The following is a 23,295-nucleotide window of genomic DNA, read 5'->3' on the forward strand; positions in this document are numbered from 1 at the left end:
CGGCTTATGACACACGGCTTATTTGAGACACAACAAAGTGCGCATAAATATCTGATAAGACTATTTCTAGCGCCGGTAGGACGTGCCAGAAATTTTTGCTCGCTCCGCTGTGGCAGATTTCTGGGAGTAGGTACAGTCGTACCGTACATGCTAAAAAATAAATAAACAATACATACAACTAATCCTTTTTTGCTAACTTAACAATGTGGAACAAACCCTCCCTCTGCCTCATCCTGGCAGGCTCTTCGTCGGCACCCACCAAGAAGCTGTCAGAGCTCTCCTCTGAGTATCTCGGACGTGTCCAGCCCACTGCACTCCCATATCAGCTTAACAGATCAATTTTCTTAGGATCTCTTGCCTCGCCATTACCGCGGCCACTACGTAGTCGGGACTAGCGGGGCTGCCGGGGACTCGGGTCCTGGGTAAATAGTGCATCATCATATTTGTCATCATGAGGGACGGATGACTTATTTGTAAACCACACCGAGGCTGCATTTTAACCAGAGATGTGCGAGGAAAGTGTTTTTCATGAACCAATAGAAACGCTTCGTTTACCTAGCCTCGCTCCGCTCAGCTGTTTCCCATGGAAAACAAACACATTCCTCGCAACACATCCTCGCACATCTCTGGTGGCCTGGTGGAAACGCAACCTGATATTGAACCGGTAAGCGCGGCCTGGGCATCCTTAACGAGATGGATGGACACCTTGGTTAAAGCTTTGGGTTCACGATGGATGCAGGCCGCTTTCAACCTATGCAACTGGAAGTAGGCCTATGTCCAACAGTGGACGTCCTAGGGCTGATATGGTGATGATTAAAGGTCATGTCTGCAGGTCGTGTTCGCTCTTCATGGCAGCCAACGTCCGCAAGTCGGTGGCGGAAGGTCGCTCCGACGCTATCCCTATCTTCCTACAGGACATCCCAAGCTGTTCCACAGGAAGATCATCCAGCCCGACATTGCTGTTATCCAGGTATAAGAAACTGGCACAGATTTACTCTAATTTCAATCAGATCCGATAAAGCCTTAGTTAATGCAGTCATTAGGAGTTTCACTTCGGAATGAGAGATAATAAGCTGAACTCGTATACAGTTTCGTTTTGGTGTCAACAAAAGTCTTCTTCTTCTTCTCTTTTAAAATATGGCTTTTCTGTCCTATTATAATAGGACAATTCGCCTCTCTCTGAGACTCTCTCAAACTCTCTTTGAGAGGGACGTTGTACGGTGGTTGTAGTTTTTGCAACTTGATAGTAAAATTCCAGAAACCACGTGACACAACTTGCGCATTAAAAAATGTGAGACACGAGAGAAATATAGAATTTTGTGATCACTGTTCACTGTTAAGGTTAATCGCCGCAAAAACACTATCAAAATTATAACTTCAACTAGCCAAAGAAACAGAAATAGCAAAATTAGATATTGTCTACATCCGCCATGTTCTAATGCTACCAATCGAATCAACAAAAGTCTCATATCATATTAAGATCTCGTGTTTGCGTCGTAAGTTATTCAAGGTTACCAATATTGTAAAAAAAAACATACGAACAACCGTTTTTGAGATAGAGGGCAGGACTGATTGCTATTCCGAAAATACAAACTGAGACATGGATGCTGAACCAGCAGTGGTGTAGGGGTTATAGCACGCAGCACGGATTTTTGAGGACCTGGGTTCGGTTCCCAGTGCTGGTATCTTTTTCTGGTTTTTCTGTGCATCCATGTCTCAGTTTGTATTTTCGATATGGTTTCACGGGATACCCGTAAAAGTAACAAATTTGGACTTGAAATAAAAATACAAAAAGACTCCAAAAAACCAATCATAATAATTTGATTGCTATTGTTTATTCAGGTATCCCCTCCAGACCACCACGGCTACTGCAGTCTGGGGACCTCCGTAGACTGCGTGAGAGCCGCTCTAGTCAACTCTAAAATTATCATTGGTGAGTCACGACTCTTCTGAAATTGATATCGCTAAAATCGCAAACCGAAAATTTGATTTTAATCGGTTCATAGGTGAAGCGTGAAGAGATAACAGACAGAAAGACAGAGCTACTTTCGCTCTTAAAATATATGAATGTATGCCATTTTTTGTCCTGTCTGCCTACTTGTCTACTTTTATCCGATGTTTCTAACAACGGCAGAGTAGAATACGGAGAAAGAGTGAGAGAAAATTTCAGGACTTTTTGATGTTAAATATTGTATTTACTTAAGAGAAGTTTCCCTGCCGGCCGCGCGGCCGCGTTAGGTATTCGTTTGCTGTCTTTATCGCTCGTGACATAAGCGCTCGCAGCCGTCCCCCCATGCCTTCCGCAACGCCGTACGTAATTTATATCGAGATAGCTATAGGCTTTTCAAAATTTGGGCGGTTGAATTTTGGGTTTCGTTATCCTCATGTATACGAAAATTATAGCACAGAAATAAATGATATTTTACAATCAAGATATTCATTATATTTTCTATGCCTGTGGTTTTTTCAATTTTTGTAAAATGCTTTATTAGTCTGTAATTCTCGTGCAAAGTTGACATATTTTTTTGTCGACTTTTGAGCTCCTGTAATTCTGATATTACACATTTATATGAAAATCTGAAAAACCACAGGCATAGATAATTACGTCTAGTCCATACTTACTAAATTTCATCTATTTCTGTTGCCTAGTTTTCAAATGAGACCGGGACTACGTTTTATGGAGAATGGACTGAAGAGACTTCTCTTAATCTTGAAACTTCCAGCTCAAGTGAACGTGAATATGCCACGCACATTCGGCGATGCAATCATCCACGTATCACACATCGATTACGCCGTCGAAGACAACACGCCGCTACCGGAGCATGGCGGCAAGGGGGCCAGCCCTGAGGAGATGAAGATCGGTCAGCTTATTGGCGACAACTTGGTGGAGGATGGAGCTACTCTTCAGATGGGTAAGTCGTAATAACCGTCCAAAATAGTGGATACCGTCCACTCTACTCTAAGATACAAGGGTAAGATACAGGGTGGCGTCTCTCAAGTTCTTAAAAGTTTTTATACAAACCGGGAGGCGGAGCCAGGAAGAGGAGCGGGGAAGCGGGGCGGAGAAACGAGCAAGAACGGGGAAACGAGCTAGCTAAGCGAATGGGAAAACAGTCCGCAACTCCGCTCGGCTACCTAGCTCCGCGACTTCGCAACTCCACTCCGCATTAGGTACTTCCTCGCTCCGCTACGCACTACCCCCTCGCTCCGCTTCAGTGAACAAGCAGCCTAATTCACGTTAAATCAAGGCAAATACTCAAGTAAACGATGAGTTTATGATATGTTCACTCTTCAGTATTTACTTTTTCTTGTCAGGTATCGGAAGCATCCCGGACGCGGTGCTGTCCGCTCTGAAGGGCCACAAAGATCTTGGCATTCACTCGGAGATGTTCAGCGTCGGTGTCATCGACCTGTTCCGTCGTGGATGCGTCACTAACAACAAGTATGGTTACTCTGAAGTTGTTCTGAACTTTTCATCATCATCAGCCTAAGGCCTAGGCCTTACTACGGCTAAAACGCCGCGGTTTTTAACCGCGTGACTTTTTGAATCAAGTAAACTTAAAGCCGCCAGGCCGCTTGCATTAGTTTACTTGATTCACAAAGTCACGCGGTTCAGAACCGCGACGGTTTAGCTGTAGTGCGGCCTAAGCTTAACGCTCTGTTTTTCTACCTTAGCACAGAATATATAATAGTACTGACGTACAGAATGGCCACGCTTCGCCCCGCACCGTTTCGAGTTACCCCACCCCTCAAGCGCAGATTACAGGAAAACCGCAGGAAAGCAGTCGGGCGCGAACGCGATGTATGTCGGTCGCACCGTCGCACGGCACTAAGTTTGGGAGCAATAATTTTGCGAACGAAATGGTGATATACTGTGCATTGTATGGGTGTTTGTCAACAGCCAAAGATAAGAAAAGGAGTTTTTTTCGATTTCCTAATGTAAATAATAATGCTTTCTAAAAGTATCGCGATTAATACATGAAATAACTAATTAGGTACCGAATAATTCGTTCAAGTTTGTAGTCATATATTTATTGTTATTTAAAATAATAATGCTTAAATACATAGACAGACACATTTTAAGTAGGTTTAAATAAAAATATATGATTAACGATTACATTTATTTACACATCTAAGCTACATACCCTATAGTACTAGGGTTTTGCGATAGTCAGCCCTGTGTGTCTTACGCACACATTGACGCGTGTACAGACGTTGTCGTGCCTATGTAGATTCAAGAATGCGTATTTTGTATGGCGTGGCCGCCCTGTGACCTTAGTTTGCCCAACGACCCCTTTGAGATTTTATTTCTAAAGCTCCCTTTTTAGTACTTGCTAAATATAAATAAAGCAAGTAAATAGGGATGGAAGGTATGAATCCCAGACATAGTGTTTCACTATAGGCTTTATATAGGCTCGAGAGTTGCTCAGCGAGTTGTTGTAATTGTCTTTGGTTTTGGTTTCAGGAAGAAGACGCACAGGGGTCGCATCGTGGGCAGTTTCTTGGTCGGTAACCGCGACCTGTACGACTTTGTGGACAACAATCCGGCCATAGGTATGGACTGTTTTTAACCCACGCATATATATTGCTATGGATTTCGCTTTTATCATTGTTGAACCAGATGGTTTTCTACCTCGGTACTGGTCCTAGATCAAAGTTCAAAATATGGATCGTGTATAGATATAGGTAGTAGCGAGTTGTTTTCCGCAGCTCGACGAGTTAGTGCACCTATTTCGCATGATTGGCTGTAGGCACTATTCATGCCAGGCTAGCGTAGCAAGTCATTCACGTTGTTAACGACTTCCTTCCCTTCGAGTTGGATCTGGACAGGGTCTGTAACACCTAGCAACAATATAATGAAAATGGGGATTGTGTCAAATGTGATTTTATTTTCACCGTTTCAGATTGTTTTTAAAGAAATGCAGAAAAGAATTTATGTTCGCCCCAAGACATTCTTTGTAAGATTTCTTTTTATTATGTATGTAGTATTATTTGTTCCGTGAAACCCTCCAATTTTGCCCTTAGTGGATATTTTGCCTGCAGAGTCAGATATAAGCTAAAATTAGAATTAAAAAAAAATACAATATTTTTGTAACTTTTGGATGTAGCAGTAGAAAGCAGGATATACTTATGGCACCACTACGAATTGAGTTTGGTTCCATGTTCATTCAATTGGCTGTCACAGCTTGTAAAAGTGTCAGTGTGTTTTATTGACCCCACAGTATTTTTAAAATATTGAAAAATGTCGAAATGTGTGTGCCATGTTATTTTGTTATGACGATTAAAGTTTCTATCTATCTATCTATCTATCTATCTATCTAAAACAAAAGAGAGTGTTTGGTTTTGTATAAAATGTAAACAAAAGTTATCAGAACATTTATTTAATTCTTTCTATGCAATGAGTAGTTTTAATCGTGAATCATGATGGTGGGTAATTTAAACCGCAACCGTAGGAACTCCTATCTGCCAATTTTGCCCGCTCTTAAATATGTACTATGGTTAAAAAAAGTAAAAATTTAAAAGTAAAAATTTGGAATTGAAATAAAAAATACAAAAAGATTCCAAAAAACCAATCTTACTATGGTTGTCACTTTTTTTTTTACACATTTGCTAAAAATACCTATGATCAAATATTATGAGTACTTTTTTTTTTTTTTTTTTTTCTATTTTTTTTTTGAGGCTTAAGTGCACCAGTGTGACTATGCCAGCCTCATTGAAAGACTCGATGTCCACATTCATCAAACACTCCTATTGCGATATCCAGATTATCTGGCTGCAAAGGAGTGCTTGATGAACCGGTAAATTCGTACTGCATCTTCCGATACCGGACAACTCAAAATAACATTCACTGCACCATTGAACAGGTCCAAATCACTCAACCACCTCTCGCGGATATCCTTCGTCAATACACACTCCACCAAAAAATGTATTAAGTCCTCAATCTTATTACAATCCGTGCACATGGGGGATTGAACTACTTTCATCATATTTAAAAATTTATTCAATGGAACATGTCCTGACCGCACTCGAAACGCCCACACAAGTAAATCCCTGGGGAGGCTGGCACAATCGAACCAGGGCACCCTGAAAATTTTGTTCTGTATTGTGTTGTACCAGATACCTTTTGTTCTTGATATCAAATTGAATGACTCTTGCCACATATCTAAGCATTTATTCCTCGCAAGTGTCATCAATTCCGTACCATATGGTTTACATAGGAGTTCCATGCCGTCTGTCACTGCCGTTTTAGCCACTCTATCTACTTGCTCATTACCTGCTACTCCAACATGAGACGGTATCCATTGGATAACCAATGCAACACCATCAGAGCGCAATCCGTGCATAAGTCTTAATATGTCGTAGGCTATCGGCATTCCTCGGGACCCCGAGGTACACCGAGCCAGATGTTGAAGCGCACTTTTAGAATCTGATAGTATCACGACTTGGTTTTTTCCAATGGATTTAACATAGATTAATGCTTCATACATCGCTACTAGCTCCGCTCTCATAATGCAAATATCTGGATGTAATTTAAACTGTTTACAAATATCCAATTGCACATCCAAAAAAGCGGCTCCAACGCCATTTGTAGTTTTAGATCCGTCTGTAAACAATTTATAGAAATCCATGTAATCTATTGATATCATTTCGAGCACAGTTCGCTTTAGGTAGTCTGTTGGTATGTGTCTCTTTGGCCTGGTGACAGAGGCAATGCTACACTTTATACAAGATTCCACGTCAATGTATGAGACCCACGTGCCTACTAAATACATATCTAATATGTCGCTTTTGTGAATATCCCAGTCCTTAAGCAAATTATGCACAGTGACTAGCATAGGCTTGGTTTTGTTGCGCCAGTAACTCATCTCACACTGATCAGACAACTCCTGCAAAAGCTCCAGGACTAAGTCATGTGATGCAGAACCAACCCGTAGCCAATACCTTGATGCGAGCCACTGTCTACGGACAGACAATGGCGGCAAACACAGTTCATTCTGCATCACATGGATTGGAGTGCTGCGAATGAAACCTCCACAAACTCTCATGGCTAAGTTCTGCAGGACGTCTAACCTTCGCAAATGAGTGCTAGCGCTTGAACCAAATAAGATGCAGCCATAATCAGTCCTACTTCTAATTAAGGATATGTACAATCGTCTTAGGTGGGATGGATGGACCCCCCACGCGCCACCGGCAAGAACTTTTAAGATGTTAAGGTATTTAAAGGCTTTAGCACAGGTCTCGTTAATATGCAACCCCCATCGAAGGGCAGAATCCAACCACATCCCAAGATATTTCACCTTTTTAACTACATTTAAAATACTGTGGTTAAATCCTATCTCTATGTTATCAAAATTTTTCCTGGCTCTGCTGAAAACACAAACATTTGATTTCTTTTCTGACAGTGAGAGTCCCATCTCTTTTAGTAACTGTGTCACTATTTCCAAATTGCAATTAATGTCGTCTATCGCGGAACTTAAGCTTCCATCTACTACCTTATATAAAACAAAATCATCGGCGTATTGTGATATTGAGACAGAATTTAAGCTATTACAGACATCCATGGTCACAATGTTGAAAAGAAGAGGCGACAATGGATCTCCTTGAGCCAAACCTATGCTTGCATGTCTTTCTGTAACATCACCATTCCTAGTAAGGAGCTGAAGCGTTCGGTCTGATAAGAAATTCCATATGTAAGTGCAAATCTTTTTGCCTGCTCCAATAGCTTCTAACTTCCTCACCAGAAAATTTAGATTTACATTGTTATAGGCATTTTCAATGTCCAGAAAGCACGCTATCACAGGTGTTTTTCTAGAAAATCCTACTTGCACAGCTAAGACCAATCGTACTAAATTGTCCAGACAAGACCTGGATCTCCTAAACCCTATAGTTGATGATGAAAAAAGACTGTTACTTTCCACAAACCATTCCAGCCTTTTCATAATGATATGATGGAATATTTTGCATGGGCAAGAAATCAAAGAAATAGGTCTCAATGAATCTGGTTGACTAAGTTTTGGTATAGGTACCATCCTTATTATTTTCCATTGTACAGGAACCTCCCCAGTCATCAGAATCAAATTAAAAATATACAAAAGCATTGCCTTACCAGATTCCGACAAATTAAATATCATTGAGTATGATATATTATCAGCACCTGGCGCTGTATCCTTCCGCTTAATTGACTTATTGAGTTCGGACATAGTAATCTGTTTATCCAAAAGATGATTTATGCTATTATCCAATACTGGTTGAGGTTCCTGTACTGAGTCTGGTGATAACGACCGGAGTAACTGTGTAGCTTTGGCAAGGTCAACAGTATTACTTCCCGCTTTCTTCCCCTTCATCCACCTCATCTTCCTCCACATTTCTGAAGGTGAAGTCTCATTATTCACGCTAGAACAGAATTCTCTCCATCCCTTCGATCTTTCTTTTTTAATCAGGTTTTGGGCTTGTGATATCTTAATTTTCAATGCCGTGTAATTATCAGGAGTTGGATTTTTTCGGAACTTTTTAAGAGCTAGGCGCCTTTGTGCTACTGCCTTAGAAATTTCTGGAGTCCAATATGGTTTTGGAGCAAATTTTAATGTCGGATCTTGACACACTTTAATCCATGGAATTGTTTCTTCGGCGGATGCCGTAATGCCAGAAACGAACGTATCATAGCTTTTTTGTACATTTAAAATTAATTGTTGGTTGTCAAAAATTAATTTCGATTTATCCTTATATTGTCCCCAGTTGGCCATTTTAAAATTTCTTTTCTTATTTGGTACTTTACATCTTTCGTATCCAAATCTCAATTTAATCATGATGTGGTCGCTTCCCAAACATTCATTAGAAACAGACCATGTACACTTTAAAGCAATGTCAGTAGTGGCAAAAGAAACATCGGGAGCTGATTTTTGCACGTCACCATTAACCAGTCTAATTCTAGTATGAGCTCCATTATTTAGGCATACGAAATCATGTTCAAACATGGCTTTATGCAACTTCTCTCCTTTAGCATCAGTTTTGTAGGACCATAACAGATGGTGCGTGTTCAAGTCTCCCAAAATAAGGGTTCCTTTATCGAAAATGGTGAATATGTTATCCCAATCACTCTGCCTTATACTCCGAGGGTTAGAACAGTATACTGATATAATATTTTTGAGCCCACTGACATTTTCGACACTCAGTATGAGCACTTCTAAATCCGGGTTAGGTGTGACATAAGAATAAGGAAGCACCTTAATTGATTTATGGGTAAAAAAACAAACACCACCATAAGCATCTTGTCTATCCAATCGAAACACATTATAATTGCTCATGTTAATGCAGTCCTCTTCAGATAACCATGTTTCACTAATGACACCTATGTGAACTTTGTCTTGAATTAAAATGTTTTCAAAATCCTTGAGCTTTGGCTTTATGCTACGAGCATTCCATTGTATAATATTTATAAAGGAATCATCATGCTGCCTGTCCATTATTTTGGAAGTTAAAAAGTTTCATTAAACTGTCTATGCTTATGTACTCCTTAATAAAAACTTTTACCTCTTCTAAAATATATTCAATAGCCAGTTTTATTTTTCCTGTCCAATCGTGTTCCGAAAATATAATTTCTTGAATTCTTTTCCAAAATCTTTTAGTCCAGCTGTCTTGCTTAGTGTCTTTGTTTTGCTCATTGTCATTGTCTCGGTCTCGGTTTTTTTTGTTTGTATTCTTCTGTGAATTCTGACTTTCGGGTTCTTCTGTTTCCATATCAGAAATGACCGAGTCCTCAGTAGCTACTACCTTTCTCCTGCGTTTTTGCTCTGCCTGATTGTTAGTAGGTTGTTTCACATGAACCTTCTTATTACTTTTGTTGTTCTGTTGATTCCCTTGGAGAACCTCCTTATAGGTGCGATCTCCTGTAGGAGTATTGACGTTGTCTGATGGACTTTCATTCTGAGGAGTTACCTCTGGCTCTTTGTTATTCTCCGGTGGAGGCACCTTATTCTTAATTCTTAAAAGAGCCACCTTATATGTACAATTTTGTTGGGCCATGACATCTCTTATGTTTTTCTCCCTTTGATAAGCTGGACAAGAGCTCTTTAGGATAGACATATGCTCGCCTTTACAATTGACACATTTAAATGTTAAGGCTTCACAATTTTCATGCTCTCCTCCACATTTGGGGCATACAAAGTACTTTGAAGGGCAAAAGTTTTTGATGTGTCCAAACTTCCAACACTTACTGCATTGCGTGACAGGGAAAACATAAGGCTCAACTTCCATCCTCAGTCCATATGAATAAACATATGGAGGCAAGTTGGAGCCTTGGAAACACAATCGTACTTTCTCGCTCTTTACCCATTTGCCATCTTTATCTCTCCTGTTTAATCTTTTTGCAGCTATAATGTTAATCTCGCTATGAAATTCCCCCTTCAGAGTGTCGTCTTCAATCTCCAAATCTACATCTTTTACCACGCCATATATATAAGACACCTCATTAGTGTTACGGCAGGTCCAGCCTTTTAATGTTACGTTAGAACAACTGGTAAGCATTTTTGCAGATTCGCTATCTTTGAACCGTATAAGTAATTTGAAAGGACTCTTATATGTCACTTTTAACACTCCTTGTATATTCTCAGTTTTAAGGAATTTTGCCATTCCAATCTGCTTAGGTAGTTTTTCCTTGCTGCTTAAGGACACTTCTACGTAACTGGCTTGATTTTGTTCTGCCTGGTCTACTTCACTCAATTCCTTAGGTGGAGATTCCTTCCGAATTTTCCTCTTCTTTCCGCTTGTTACCAAAATAAACGAATCCTGGTCCTGACCTTCACTATAACTGTCTCGTCCTCTCTTTCCTCTCTGCAAATTTGTTTGGATATCGTCATCATCCCACTCCAGCTCCGATCCATAAATAACACGGTTAATCTCCTCCGGAGTTATCGCATTGGATGACATATTTGGATTTTCGTCATCATCACTCGACTCCATCTCTATTTGCTTGTTATATAGAAACTTCTTTTTTTTCACTTTTTGGAGGGTAGTTCTATGAGCACTTAAGTTAAACAGTTAATTACACTTAAATAACAAAGTATCACCACATAAAAATGTTGGTTAAAAGTTAACTATCACTAAGTCCACAGAATGAATATTATGAGTACTTAAACTATAATTAGTTTTTATGACTTACTAATAATTAAACAATTGCTTCAGATATGACTGGATCCTAAATTGATAGAAATATAGTGATCTCAATGGCAATCGTTAATAATTGAGAAATTATTTCTAAAGAAGTACCATTATTTCGTTTTAGTAAAAATACTTAACATAAGAGTTTTTCCTTTTGAGATCTAAGTTTCGTTTTCATTTATGGATAATAGGTGATAATAGTTTAGTTTATTTATTAATTCAATACATAATTACATTATAATGTACATAAATGTCAGTTATAAGAATTTGTATTGAAATCGTCAAAGGTAATAAATAATTTGTTATAAACAATATTTGTACGTTTTGTACCAACTACATTACTGTAAGGCTGATTTTTAATTTTCACACCATTATCATGCAGGTTTTGACAACCCCAGCGCAAAGTTGTTTGTATGAAAACTATTGCAAATTTGCGGGTAAAATTGCTCACGTCTTTCTGGAAAAATCTATTTTTTTTAATTACTTTTAATGTTTTTAGGGCAATTTTGGCCAAAAATCTTTGTGGTACTTATACATGAATACTCTAATCAAATACTCTGTGCAAATATGGACGAAAGTGAAGGATATTTCACCCGCTATGAAAATATTAAAAACTGCTCGAAATTCTTTAAAAATAAGGTCTATTTCTTTCGAATTTTTTAACACTATTCTACGATTAGATAGACTCTATTTAAACATAAAAAGGTATATTAAACCCTATTTTTGTTTTGTAAAAAGTGGGCAACATTGGACGGTTTCACGATTATTATCATTAAATCTTGTGTAAAGCTTGTCCTTTCGAAGGCAGTGCTCTGTCACTCTATAGTATAGAAATAATACTATACAAAAGAGTAGTTCTGTTCTACACCACTACCGTTGAAATGACATGTAGCTACATTGTAGCGATTTTATTCCGGTTGGCAGTTGTCAGTCGAAAATATACTCATTGACTGCAACTAACATCCCTGGCAGTGAGCCAGTATAGTGAAGGAAAGGTATGCTGTGTGACAGAATGAAGTAGTGAAAACAATTGAGATTCCAAGTGTGTTAGGACAATAAGGCCTCGGTCAGATTGTCCCGTAAGTACCTACTACATACGTACTACCTACCTACCTACTACTACGTACCTTAGGATACATTTACAACTACAATTATAAAATGTGGAGGGGCGCTCCTTCGTGAGTGAACAGATCTGTAATAATAAAGTAATTTATTGCCACATTAAAAAATAATAAAATTATAAATGTATCAAATAATATTTAAAGTAATTTTATTATCAAGTTATACATAGTATGTGCAATCTAAATATGTGACGTAGTTATATTAAATTTATTGTAAGTATGTTTCAAACACAATCTTTGAATTGTTTCTGAATAAATAAATAAACAAAACAGAAACTCAGCAGATCACACGTAAATTTAGAATAATACAATGTCAAGAGGAAAAAAAACGTGCAAAAACAAACACGTTACAAATATGTGGCAATAGGCTCAAGCACCGCATTTACATGCTAGAATAGATATACAAAAAAAAACCTCAGTAAACGTCTCAGTTTTCGAGTTTTTTTTTTAAATCTATGGGTTGATGTCAGCCTAATGTCTTATCTGAAATTGCAGAGATGTTGGAGATCGATTACGTGAACAACACTCACATCGTGTCTCTGCAACCGACCATGACCGCCATCAACTCGTGCATCGAAGTGGACCTCACTGGCCAGGTGGCTGCCGACTCTATCGGTCAGTATCACTTATCTGGGTCAATCAACATTTAAGTGTATTATGGTTGGTGTTTTGGGAGTCTTTTTGTATTTTTTATTTTCAACTCCAAATTTGTTACTTTTACGGGTATCCCGTGAAACCATATCGAAAATACAAACTGAGACAACCACTCCAAAACACCAATCATAATTTGATTGCTTAGTAGCGACATCTCTTGTCTGGGTGAGCGGTTAGTTCCGAAAGAGTGTGACATAGATGTCGCTAGTGCTGCTGCATAAGTAGCGTAGTAGAAATAAGCAACCTGAGATATGTATGTATATGAAAGATTCGTGTCTAGATCCCTGTCCAGCGGTGGTGTAGGGGTTATAGCACGCAGCACGGATTGCTGAGGACCCAGGTTCGATTCCCAGCGCTGGTCTCTTTTTCTGGTTTTTCTGTGCATCCATGTCTCAGTTTGTATTTTCGATATTTAAATGTATGTTATTCTGTCTCGTAGCTCAGGAGATACCAGTGATACACTTTCTTAGAAAAATGTTAGCAATTAGCATGCTTAGGAGATGAGCCATGAAGGAATGAGGTTTTTTCGACAGGGAAAATATCACTAGATGGCGTTAGTATCGTGAGGTGCGTTTGACATTGGCGTCGCGCTCGTGATTGGTCAAATAACTAAATGAGCCAATCGCAAACAAGACTGAAACGTCAAAAGTACCTCACGATACTAACGCCATCTAGCGATATTTCGCCTGCGAAAAACCCTCATTGCCTTAAAACTATCATAACTCCAAATTTATTGTGGATTTGTAGTCAGCAAAAAAAAAATGCTTGCATATTTCCTATTCTTCACACAGGCGGGTAAAGGTTAATAAAATTATATTACAATAATCTAATGTATTATATACATAGTACTATTTTTGGTGTACAATAAAGAGTCTTTGTATTGTATTGTATTGTATATTCCAGGCACCCGCATGTACTCTGGCTTCGGCGGGCAAGTCGACTTCATCCGCGGTGCGGCTGAGTCAGTGGACGGGAAAGGCAAGCCCATTATCGCTATCGTGTCCAACACCAAGCGTGGCGAGAGCAAGATCGTGCCTACCCTCAAAGTTGGTAAGTAATTATAATGCCCGTATTCGAAACAAGACTATCCGACACTGAACTAAAGTCATCGACGTAGCTCAGAGAATCAGCAAGTTGATATGATAGTGGGCTGGTCATATCTGTCGAAGAACCGACAACTGAAGTAAACGAGTTCTTGGGTGGAGACCGCGTCTCGGCAAACGTAGTGAAGGACGCCCTCCGGCCAGGTGGACGGACGATCTCCGAAAGGCTGCTGGTAGAAGCTGGCTGCGTCGAGCCGAGGACAGGGCGCAATAGCGCTCATTCGGGGAGGCCTATGTCCAGCAATGAACTGCTGCTATAGTATAGGCTGATGATGATGATGATGATGATGATGATAACAAACCGCGTGAATCGCGTCTTCTGAACAAGCTCTTAATAGCTCTTTATATCTTACTTGGCGAAAAAAATGAAAAAGTCCATAATCAAAGGCGGTACGGTAACTTCATTTTTCGCGCGGGGCAAGAGTGCGTTACATTACATAGAGTGATTAAAGAGACAACTTTATAGATATATGTAATATATGAATATGTAACGCACTCTTGCTCCGCGCGGGTGTAGTTTTGAAGAAAATGAACTGCAAAATATGAAGTTATCGTACCGCCTTTGATTATGGACTTTTTCATTAAAATTGATGAAAACCGTTGCGCGTAGCTTATAAGTTCTATGTGTACATACTTACGATACAGAGGGACAGGCGGCTGGAAGCGACACTTGTTTTATACTAAGTAAAGACAAGTAACTATAAATACTGCCTTTTTATTCCCAGGTGCCGGCGTAGTCACGACCCGCGCTCACGTCCACTACATAGTCACTGAACAAGGCATTGCCTACTTGTTCGGGAAAACTCTCCGCCAGCGCGCCTACGAACTAATCAAAATCGCACATCCCGACCATCGCGAGGCACTGGAGAAAGCTGCCTTCGAAAGACTGCAGTGCATGCCTGCACCTTAAAAAAAACTAAACCTCTGAATAACCCCTTTCGCAGAATACGGACATATGGGTTGCCACAATAGAAATTTAACTACGTTATGGTAGTTTTTAGTGCCGATAATAGTATTCTAGCTGCATATTGCACTACCATGCACGTTATTTACTGTGTTTATCGGCTGTTAATGATTCCATGTGCATTTTAATTGGATTTAGGTCGCTAGACTGTTAAACAATATTCTCCACGAAGCCTAATGTTGCCAATTGCCTTAAAAATGTCAATAGATAAAATTATTGTTTTTAAATAGGTATACCTTGTCATCCGTAGTGTAAGCGTACATTGTATTTTTTATTGTTTTTGCGCAAAATCAGGTCTTTATTTTTATTTCTTTGCTCGAATTTATACGAACGTATTAAGTATTTTTTATAAGTATACGCTTTTTTAATACGCTGCGAAGTAAATACAGATTTATAGGTTTTTTGTTGTATTATTATGTTGTACTTTTTATGTATTAATTAAATATACAACTAGTTGAAAAATGTTTGTCCGTCGTTTTATTTCAAAATCCTACGGGGAGTTGTTAATTTAAATCTAGAAAACAAGGAAATTCTCTGAAATGATTCTTCGCCAAAAAACATCAATTCTATGAGAAACGTACATTTTAACCCATGAAAAGTAAGCAAACAAAAAGGAAAGTTAGATGATGAATTTTGATACAAATTCATTCAACTTTTCTGTTTTTGGCAACCGGTCGCTTTAGGTTAGCAACCACCACTGCCAATGGTGCCAACGACTCCTGACAGCAGCAATAGTAGATTGTACAGCAAGAGCATAAAACGAGCCATTTTACCCAAGCCGTTCATATAGCCACCCGTGCCGGCACGGCGAGGGTGGATAGACGCGTCGAGGGGAAAATGGGTTTAAGAGTCCGCAGCAAGTAGCGCTCAACTCCGCGTTGAGATCACGCGCTAACGCTTTAAAATGTTGTTGTTTCACCTAGAGTAAGACAGGGCGCTAGAAAGAAAGCAAGAGCGCGCTAGCGGGAAGGCGGAGCTAGAGACATGTCACAGTAACAATATTGCAGTAAAATATCTTCATACAATGGTGAAATTATTGCAGTATCTAAGTAGAATATAACAGTAGAACATCTCCAGACCAAGATTATAATATATACAGCGCGGGAGGGCAGCTACCGGCTAGGATATTATTTGGCGTTCCAAAAACGTAAATGTACATTACACTACACATTACGCTGTAAAACTTTTTTACTGCCCATGGTGAGTACACAATTTTACGTCTTCACCTTGCCAGAAAGTGGGTTTTACCATACGCATAGCGGGCGGTAAAACTCACATTATGGCCAGGTGTGGCGTAATAGTACATTATGTCTTAAGGGCGGTTAATAAGAAATTACGAACGAGAGTATTAGAAGCTCAAAGTCAAAGACTGAGGACTAGGTCGATGTTCATAATTATAGTACCGCCCGTGCGACTTACAATGTTTTCATCACATTTGCGAGTAAAATTGTATATGTGTAAAAGAAAAATATTATTGTTACAAAAATTGCCGATACCGCTGGTGCAGTTCTTGGCAGCGCCAGCTACCAGCCGCCCTCCGCCTCCCGCAGCATGTGCCTGACATGCGTGCACGAGGTCCTCCTGCTAGTCGTGCAGAACCTGCGCGCGCAGCAGTATTAGTACGCGCAACAACTCATAACGCCAAAAAAAGGCCCTTAGGTTTTATTAAGGACTGCAACCAAGTTAGCCTGCAGCTTACGACACTGTTTACGAGCAAGTGTGATGAAATAGTATATTGTACAACAAAAGCATAAAACGAGCAATTTTACCCGAGACGTTCATATAGCCACCCGAGCCACGGCGAGGGTGGATAGAAACGTCGAGGGGAAAATGGGCTCAATGCTAGAGTTTTACACTCTGCTTTTCACTTCGCTTGCGAAGAAATGAAATAGCAATAGTAAAAATAAATGTTCACTTATTTTGTACCTTTTATTTTTCATGCTTTACTATATTAGTTTTATTGATTTATTTTCATCGATTTGATTGATTTTTAGGTGTAAAAAATAAAAAAATATGTAGAAACTCTTTTGTTTGTGGTTTCACACCTTGATTGCCTTGACCTTAGACGAAGATTCTACTTTATGCACTAGAGCATAAAAAGTTATTGTATGTTGCCTAGATGCAGCATGAACACGCACTTTACGAGCATGAGAAGTGAAATAGTCGATTGTACAACAAGAGCATAAAACGAGCCATTTTACGACGTTTACGATTTTAAGACGTTCGTTCCGGTACGGCGAGGGTGGATAGACACGTCGAGGGAAAAATGGGTTTAATGCTCGAGTTTTACACTGCTTTTTACTTCGATTAATTCGAGGAAATAGCAACAGTGGAAACAATGGTTCACTTACTATGTTTCTTTTATTTTTCATGAATTACTATATACATAATTCTATTTTTTTATTTTATTGATTTATTTTGATTGATTTGGTTAATTTTTAGTTTTATATAAATAAATAAAAAAGTTAAAAACTTTCTGTTTGTGGCTGGTTGACACCTGATTAGCTTGGTCTTAGACAAAGATTTTATTTTATGCACTAGAGCATAAAAAGTCATTTTATGTCGCTTAATCTCAGCATAAAAACGAACTTTACGAGCATGAGAAGTGAAAAGTATAATATCTATAGACTACAACATCAACTTGATTGGACACATTGAAGATTGGGTGTATTGAATAAAATAAAAAAAGTCATACAATATTGTGTTTTATTTTTAATACATACAAGTATGAAAATTCGCTTATTTTTAAGAACTCTCTCGTATCGGTAACTTTCTAGGTAGACGCGGATCTATAATTTCAGGTAGTATGCATTCCATGTAAAATTTTCTCAATTTATTTAATATGCTCTCCCAGAATCCTGTATCCTTTTCGATTTTTTCGAATAATATGCCTTTTGGAGTCCACACCACGAAGATACAGTATCTTTTTTTTGTAATATTTAACTGACCTTGTACTTGATAAAAGTAGTTGTGATTTTGCTTCAGTTTTATTTTCTGAGGATCACTTTCGTCCAACACACAGAAAGTAATTTTTTTCTTTAAAATAGCTTCTGTTGGCGTCATATTTGCCGCCGAAGCTGGGCATTTGATCTCCACAATTGTTTCTTCGTCTATGACTCCGTCGGGACTCGCGCCTAAATACTGGTGTTCCTCGAGGATGTATAACCCACAAGGTGATACTTGCACTCCTAGTGCAGCTTCAGTCTCTTTTAAAGCGATGGGCTCATTCTCATTGCCGTATCTAGTAGCATCGCTACCTTTAAAATTGCTATATAAGAGTGTTTTATAATATTTTTACACGACGTGGCAGCTCTTCTCTTACATATTTGACCAAACACTGACGCAGTAAGGCGTATTTTTCGTTGTTTGATCCATTCAGGGTTCGTTGCCTGCCCAACGGTATCTTTTTGGATATTTTCAAGTTCTATTTTACTTTTTGAAAGTCTGCTAAGAGTGCTTGTTTTCTTTTTTCGTAGTGCTCAACTTCCATATCTGGTTCTTTTTCGATATCACCGTAATGTTCATCGGGTCCTGCGATACGTTTTTCTTCGTTTTGATTTTTTGTCTTGGCTTGATTTTCTTTTCGCCTTTTCTGCCTGCCTCTTCTCATACTTCTGCGTGTAAGTCCCCAGTTCTTCATTTTTTGTTAATACTTTACTCATGGTTGCTACAAGACTCCCGGTGTTTCTTTTTGTAGCAGCTGCGTAGCAACGGGACTCATAAGATCCACGAAGGGAGTAATTTATTCGTTTGCCTCCTATAAATTTTGCGATTAGTGCATTAAACTGCTCAACAATATTGTTTGTTTGCCCCATAAGGAGACTTTCGGCATTGTTTAAAATAGGACTTATAGCGGTGTATATGTCATACCACAAGCCACAATCTTTCATTTGGCCTATGAAGTTTTCTTCGCCTGGTTTCGGGCCATTACAAAAATATTTTGCAGTTGGCATGCTCACCAAAAACGTGGCAAGGCCCGTTTCGTAGGTCTTTTTTTAATTCATTTACTTTCTCAGTAAAAGTTTTCCCTTCCATTTTCGAAGAAAAGTCTATTGCTCCTTTAATTGCCTTTCGTAGTCGCAATATGTTATCATTTAGGCATTTCCTCATGATAATAGGGACAGGTCCTTGTTTATTTTCAGTTTTTTTTGTCAAATTTCTCAATTTAGTGCAATAATTTCGTAATAAATGATTACTGCATTCTATTTTGTGTATAGCAGTGGAGTGGCCATATGGCAATGCTTCGTTTAAAGCACTCATGACACTGCTATCGCCATCACCAATAAGTTTGGTGTATTTCAAGCCATGCATATTTATGCTGCATTTAAAACCTTCTACTACACCGTCGGCTTCCATTGCTGTGGAGCTACCAGACCAGTTTTTAAAACATTTATGTTTCTTGACCTCAATCTTTTTATTACTTGCAACAGCGCATACAGAGCAATAAGAATTCCGTATTCCTAAAAAGAGAACCTTTTTAGTTTCATACCCAATAATGCACGCTACCCCGGATAATGAATTATAATTGCTGGTACGATATGATCTTTTTCCCCACGATGCGTCCGCTACTACTGTGATGTAGGGAACGCCATCAGCGTCTACGTTTCCTTTTTCAATTGCCATTTGTTTTTCTTCGAGTCCTGCCTCAAACATGCTCTTCAAAGAGATATCTTTTAAAACATCCCCAAGCAACAAATTCTCTTTCCCAAATGTTTTCTCCGCTATACATGGCATATCTAAATGAGCGCAAAGCTCATCTAATTGGGAAAAGCCACTACCCGAACATACGACTGCTTGAACAACATTTTTATTAATTTTAGACTCTAGTTTTTCATTATTAAATGCTTCTTTTTTGCCACACATTTTGCATTTGAAAAGAAAAGTTGACTGGAATCCGATTCTCGACTCCTTCACAAAATCCATATCTTTAAAGCTGCAATTAAATGGACTATGATCCACAGCCTTCATTTGTTCAAATAAATATTGAACATTGAAAATTCGTCGACCTGTCATTTTACGTACGACTTCCTCATTGCTATCATGATCAAGTTCAATTTGTAATGATGGTGTCGAGGACGGAGTACTCGGACTCAAATTTCTGAAAGGAAAAAAAAAAGTTACGTTATATTTATACCATGCAAGGTTAAATCAGAGTATACGGTGAAATAAAAATATTTGATACTGCATTATGAGGCGTACACTACTACAGAAAACTTCTAACGCCGGTGACGCTATGCAAAAAATACGTTTCGATTTTCGGTGCCATATTGTGCGCGCGACTACATTTTTAATACAAGCTTTTTGCTGACTGTACTTGCATTTTCATCCAAACTACTTTTCCGTACCAAATGTGGAAGAAGTGGGTCAAATTCAACTCGCAAGATTTTACCTGCACATACATTCATAGGTACATACATTGCAACTATTGCAAGGTAAAAGCTTGTAAAAATAATAATAAAAACACCAACCTGCTAAAATTTTGAAATTGAGGCGGAGGATCGGTATTGTTATCACTATCAGACTGCTCACTGGCATGCTCTCCGGTGCCAAGCGTACTGCACATGTAAAAAATACATACATAGTGAAATGACGTCAGTCGCCATTAGTCAAAGTAATAACAGAGACTACCAGAGGTAATACTTCGTTCGTAATACCTTACTTATCGCCCTTAATGAACAATGGGATATTATAGTGCTATGACCTGTATAAGTGAAATAACAGAAGTGCGGTGTACATCGATCAAGATAATAAACTGAAATCATCTTTAATAGCCGTGTCAATATAGGTACGAGTAGGTACTAGTCTCAGTGCAGTTGCAGTCAAGAGCGAAAATAAAACTACAAGTGAAAAACGTAAGTAGCTGTGAAATAAGTTTTTGGTAAAAAAAAAATCTGTTCAAGCTTTTTTTTTTGCTGACTGTACTTTTTGTCGACTTTACTAGCATTGTTACCTATTAAACTACATCATACGAAATTTCAAGTCGATGCCATTAACCGTTGAAGAATTCCGTCCTGCGGAGACGATCCTGGCCGGACTACCAGGATGTCAGCTACCAGATTATTGTATTGTCACGCAATTCACATAAGTATACCAAATTTCAAGTCAATTCGACCACTGAAACTGAGTCAAATTCAACTCGCAGGATTTGAGCCTCACATACATACATACGAGTACATAGGTACATACATTGCAAGTTAAATAAAAGATTGTAAACTAGTAAAAATAATAATAAAAACACTAACCTGCTTAAATTTAGAGGTTGAGGTGGAGGATCGGTATTGTTATCACTATCAGACTGCTCACTGGCATGCTCTCCGGTGCCAAGCGTACTGCACATGTGAAAAATACATACATGGTGAAATGACGTCAGTCGCCATTAGTCAAAGTAATAACAGAGACTACCAGAGGTAATACTTCGTTCGTAATACCTTACTTACCGCCCTAATACACAATGTGCTATTACAGTGCTATGACCTGTATAAGTGAAATAACAAGTTTGTGTGGTGTACCTACGTCGTACAAAAATAATAAATAAAGGTACGAGTACGAAAATTCATTTTTAATACAAGCTTTTTTGCTGACTGTACTTTTTGTCGACTTTACTAGCATTGTTACCCAAACTACATTTATTTTGTACCTATACCAAAAACAAGTCGATAACATTGTAACAGTTGAAGAGTTCCGTCCTTCGGAGACGATTCTGGCCGGACTACCAGGATGTCAGCTACCAGATTATTGTATTGTCACGCAATTTACATAATTATGCAAAATTTCAAGTCAATCCGACTGCTAGAAGTTGGTCGAATGCAAGATTTGATTACAGACAAATATCGGGACAGGTGAAACTAAATAAAAGCTTGTAATAGAGGACAAGGAAGAAAAATCTTACGCTACTGTCCTAGTTATAACTTACCTATTAGGATTAATGTTTTCTTTTTATGACGAGCCGGTCCTTTTTTTTTCCTACGAGCCGATAACCATAATCTTGTCTTCGATGATCTTTTCACTTCTGGAAACAAGAACATTAATAATTTTTTTATGGGAGCGCCATAGTTCGCATAGGTACTCTTTTCTCTTTTCTAGTAAAACCATATTATTTTTTGTCCAAATCATCGTTTGTCAGTATGCGAGCCGATATATGGACCCATTTTTTATAAGTACTTGGTAATATTGACTAAAATGCATCTAGGTAGGTACTTACCCTGTTTATCCATTTTTGTAACATAAAAATGCAAAGTCCATATAAGAAAGCCAAGGTCGTCGAACAGTATGTGCACACACCCACCAGTATCACCAAGAAATATCAAATCCGTTATCAGTCCAAGTCGTAAGTAGTTAGATCGCGTTTATGATACGAAGAGAATTCACCAAAATAATATTACGTAACTCTCGCGCACAGCTGACGAGTCACTACTAACGAGCGACGCACGCACACGCAGGGCCAGCGTAAACCAAGGACAAAGGGCGGCGCGTACCGCCCTCCCCGTACCGTTCCCCCGCGCTAGAGTGATTCGCTGCAGATTCGCATAAAAAATGTATAGTTTTTTTACTGATTTTCGTAGTTTCGTTCTCATTTGAAAACCACAAAATCATTTCGGAAAAATGCTTTTTCTTATGAAACTACATAGTTTAGTCGATGCCGGAAATAGGTTTTGACTTCAATCTGAACTATATTTTGGCCGTAGTATTTAACCGAACTGCACAGGGTTTTTGGCTCTTAAAATGCAAAACTTGTACTCGTTCTATTTTCTTTGTAATACCATTTCAAGAGTCATAAACTAATTTCAGGCCTAGATATGCCTTATCTCATTGTATTTACAAAAAATCATGATGATGCTACTTGTTATTTAAAATAAGGACGTAACTACGATTTGTATGGAGAATCAAGCTTGCTGCGGACTCTTAATGCTCGAGTTTTACACTCTTGCTTTTCACTTAGATTGCGAGGAAATGAAATAGCACCAGTGGAAACAATTATTCACTTTCTATGTACTTTTTATTTGTTAAGCATTATTATAAAATTGTTTTTTATTTTTTATTTTATTGACTTATTTTGATTGATTTTTAGTTTTATATAATTTAAAAATTATTAAAGAAATATGTAGAAACTTTTGTTCGTGGCTGTTCACACCTGATTAGATTACCTTGGTCTTAGACGAAGATTTTATTTTATGCACTAGAGCATAAAAAGTCATTTTATGTCGCCTAGATACAGCATAAAAACTAACTTTACGAGCATGAGAAGTAAAAAAGTTTATATTGTGTTTGATGATGGTTTGAAGTTTGACCAATTAAA

The 23,295-nt window shown here is 38.5% G+C and overlaps 3 protein-coding genes across 3 annotated transcripts in view; 2 read left to right on the forward strand and 1 right to left on the reverse strand.

The window, feature by feature from the left end:
* The window catches only part of LOC141441537 (uncharacterized), a 285,632-nt gene that overhangs the window by 125,710 nt on the left and 136,627 nt on the right, over positions 1–23,295 (forward strand). The gene's annotated exons all lie outside the window — the stretch shown is intronic.
* Positions 829–15,465, forward strand: LOC141441477 (succinyl-CoA:acetate/propanoyl-CoA:succinate CoA transferase-like). The gene is given in 9 exon segments (XM_074106234.1): positions 829–915; positions 918–970; positions 1,843–1,933; positions 2,724–2,912; positions 3,316–3,442; positions 4,466–4,554; positions 12,774–12,893; positions 13,836–13,982; positions 14,761–15,465. Coding segments are annotated over 9 exon segments (1,068 nt in total). The 5' UTR covers positions 829–848; the 3' UTR covers positions 14,946–15,465.
* On the reverse strand, positions 18,908–21,336 carry LOC141445372 (uncharacterized). The gene is made up of 3 exons (XM_074111216.1): positions 21,242–21,336; positions 20,468–20,554; positions 18,908–20,097 (listed from the first exon to the last, which is right to left on the reverse strand). The coding sequence occupies exons 1-3, from the start codon at positions 21,334–21,336 to the stop codon at positions 18,927–18,929; spliced, it is 1,353 nt and encodes a 450-aa protein (XP_073967317.1). The 3' UTR covers positions 18,908–18,926.

This window comes from Choristoneura fumiferana, chromosome 2, assembly GCF_025370935.1.
Source record: "Choristoneura fumiferana chromosome 2, NRCan_CFum_1, whole genome shotgun sequence".
Classification (NCBI taxonomy): Eukaryota; Metazoa; Arthropoda; class Insecta; order Lepidoptera; family Tortricidae; genus Choristoneura; species Choristoneura fumiferana.

What these genes read in the sequence shown, in the direction of transcription:
- LOC141445372 (XM_074111216.1), bottom strand. Translation starts at nt 21,336, where the DNA reads ATGTGCAGTACGCTTGGCACCGGAGAGCATGCCAGTGAGCAGTCTGAT. An exon ending in CAACCTCTAAATTTAAGCAG is followed by an intron (nt 20,555 to 21,241) that starts GTTAGTGTTTTT and finishes TTACATGTGCAG; the next exon opens with TACGCTTGGCACCGGAGAGC. An exon ending in CAATTTCAAAATTTTAGCAG is followed by an intron (nt 20,098 to 20,467) that starts GTTGGTGTTTTT and finishes TTTTCCTTTCAG; the next exon opens with AAATTTGAGTCCGAGTACTC.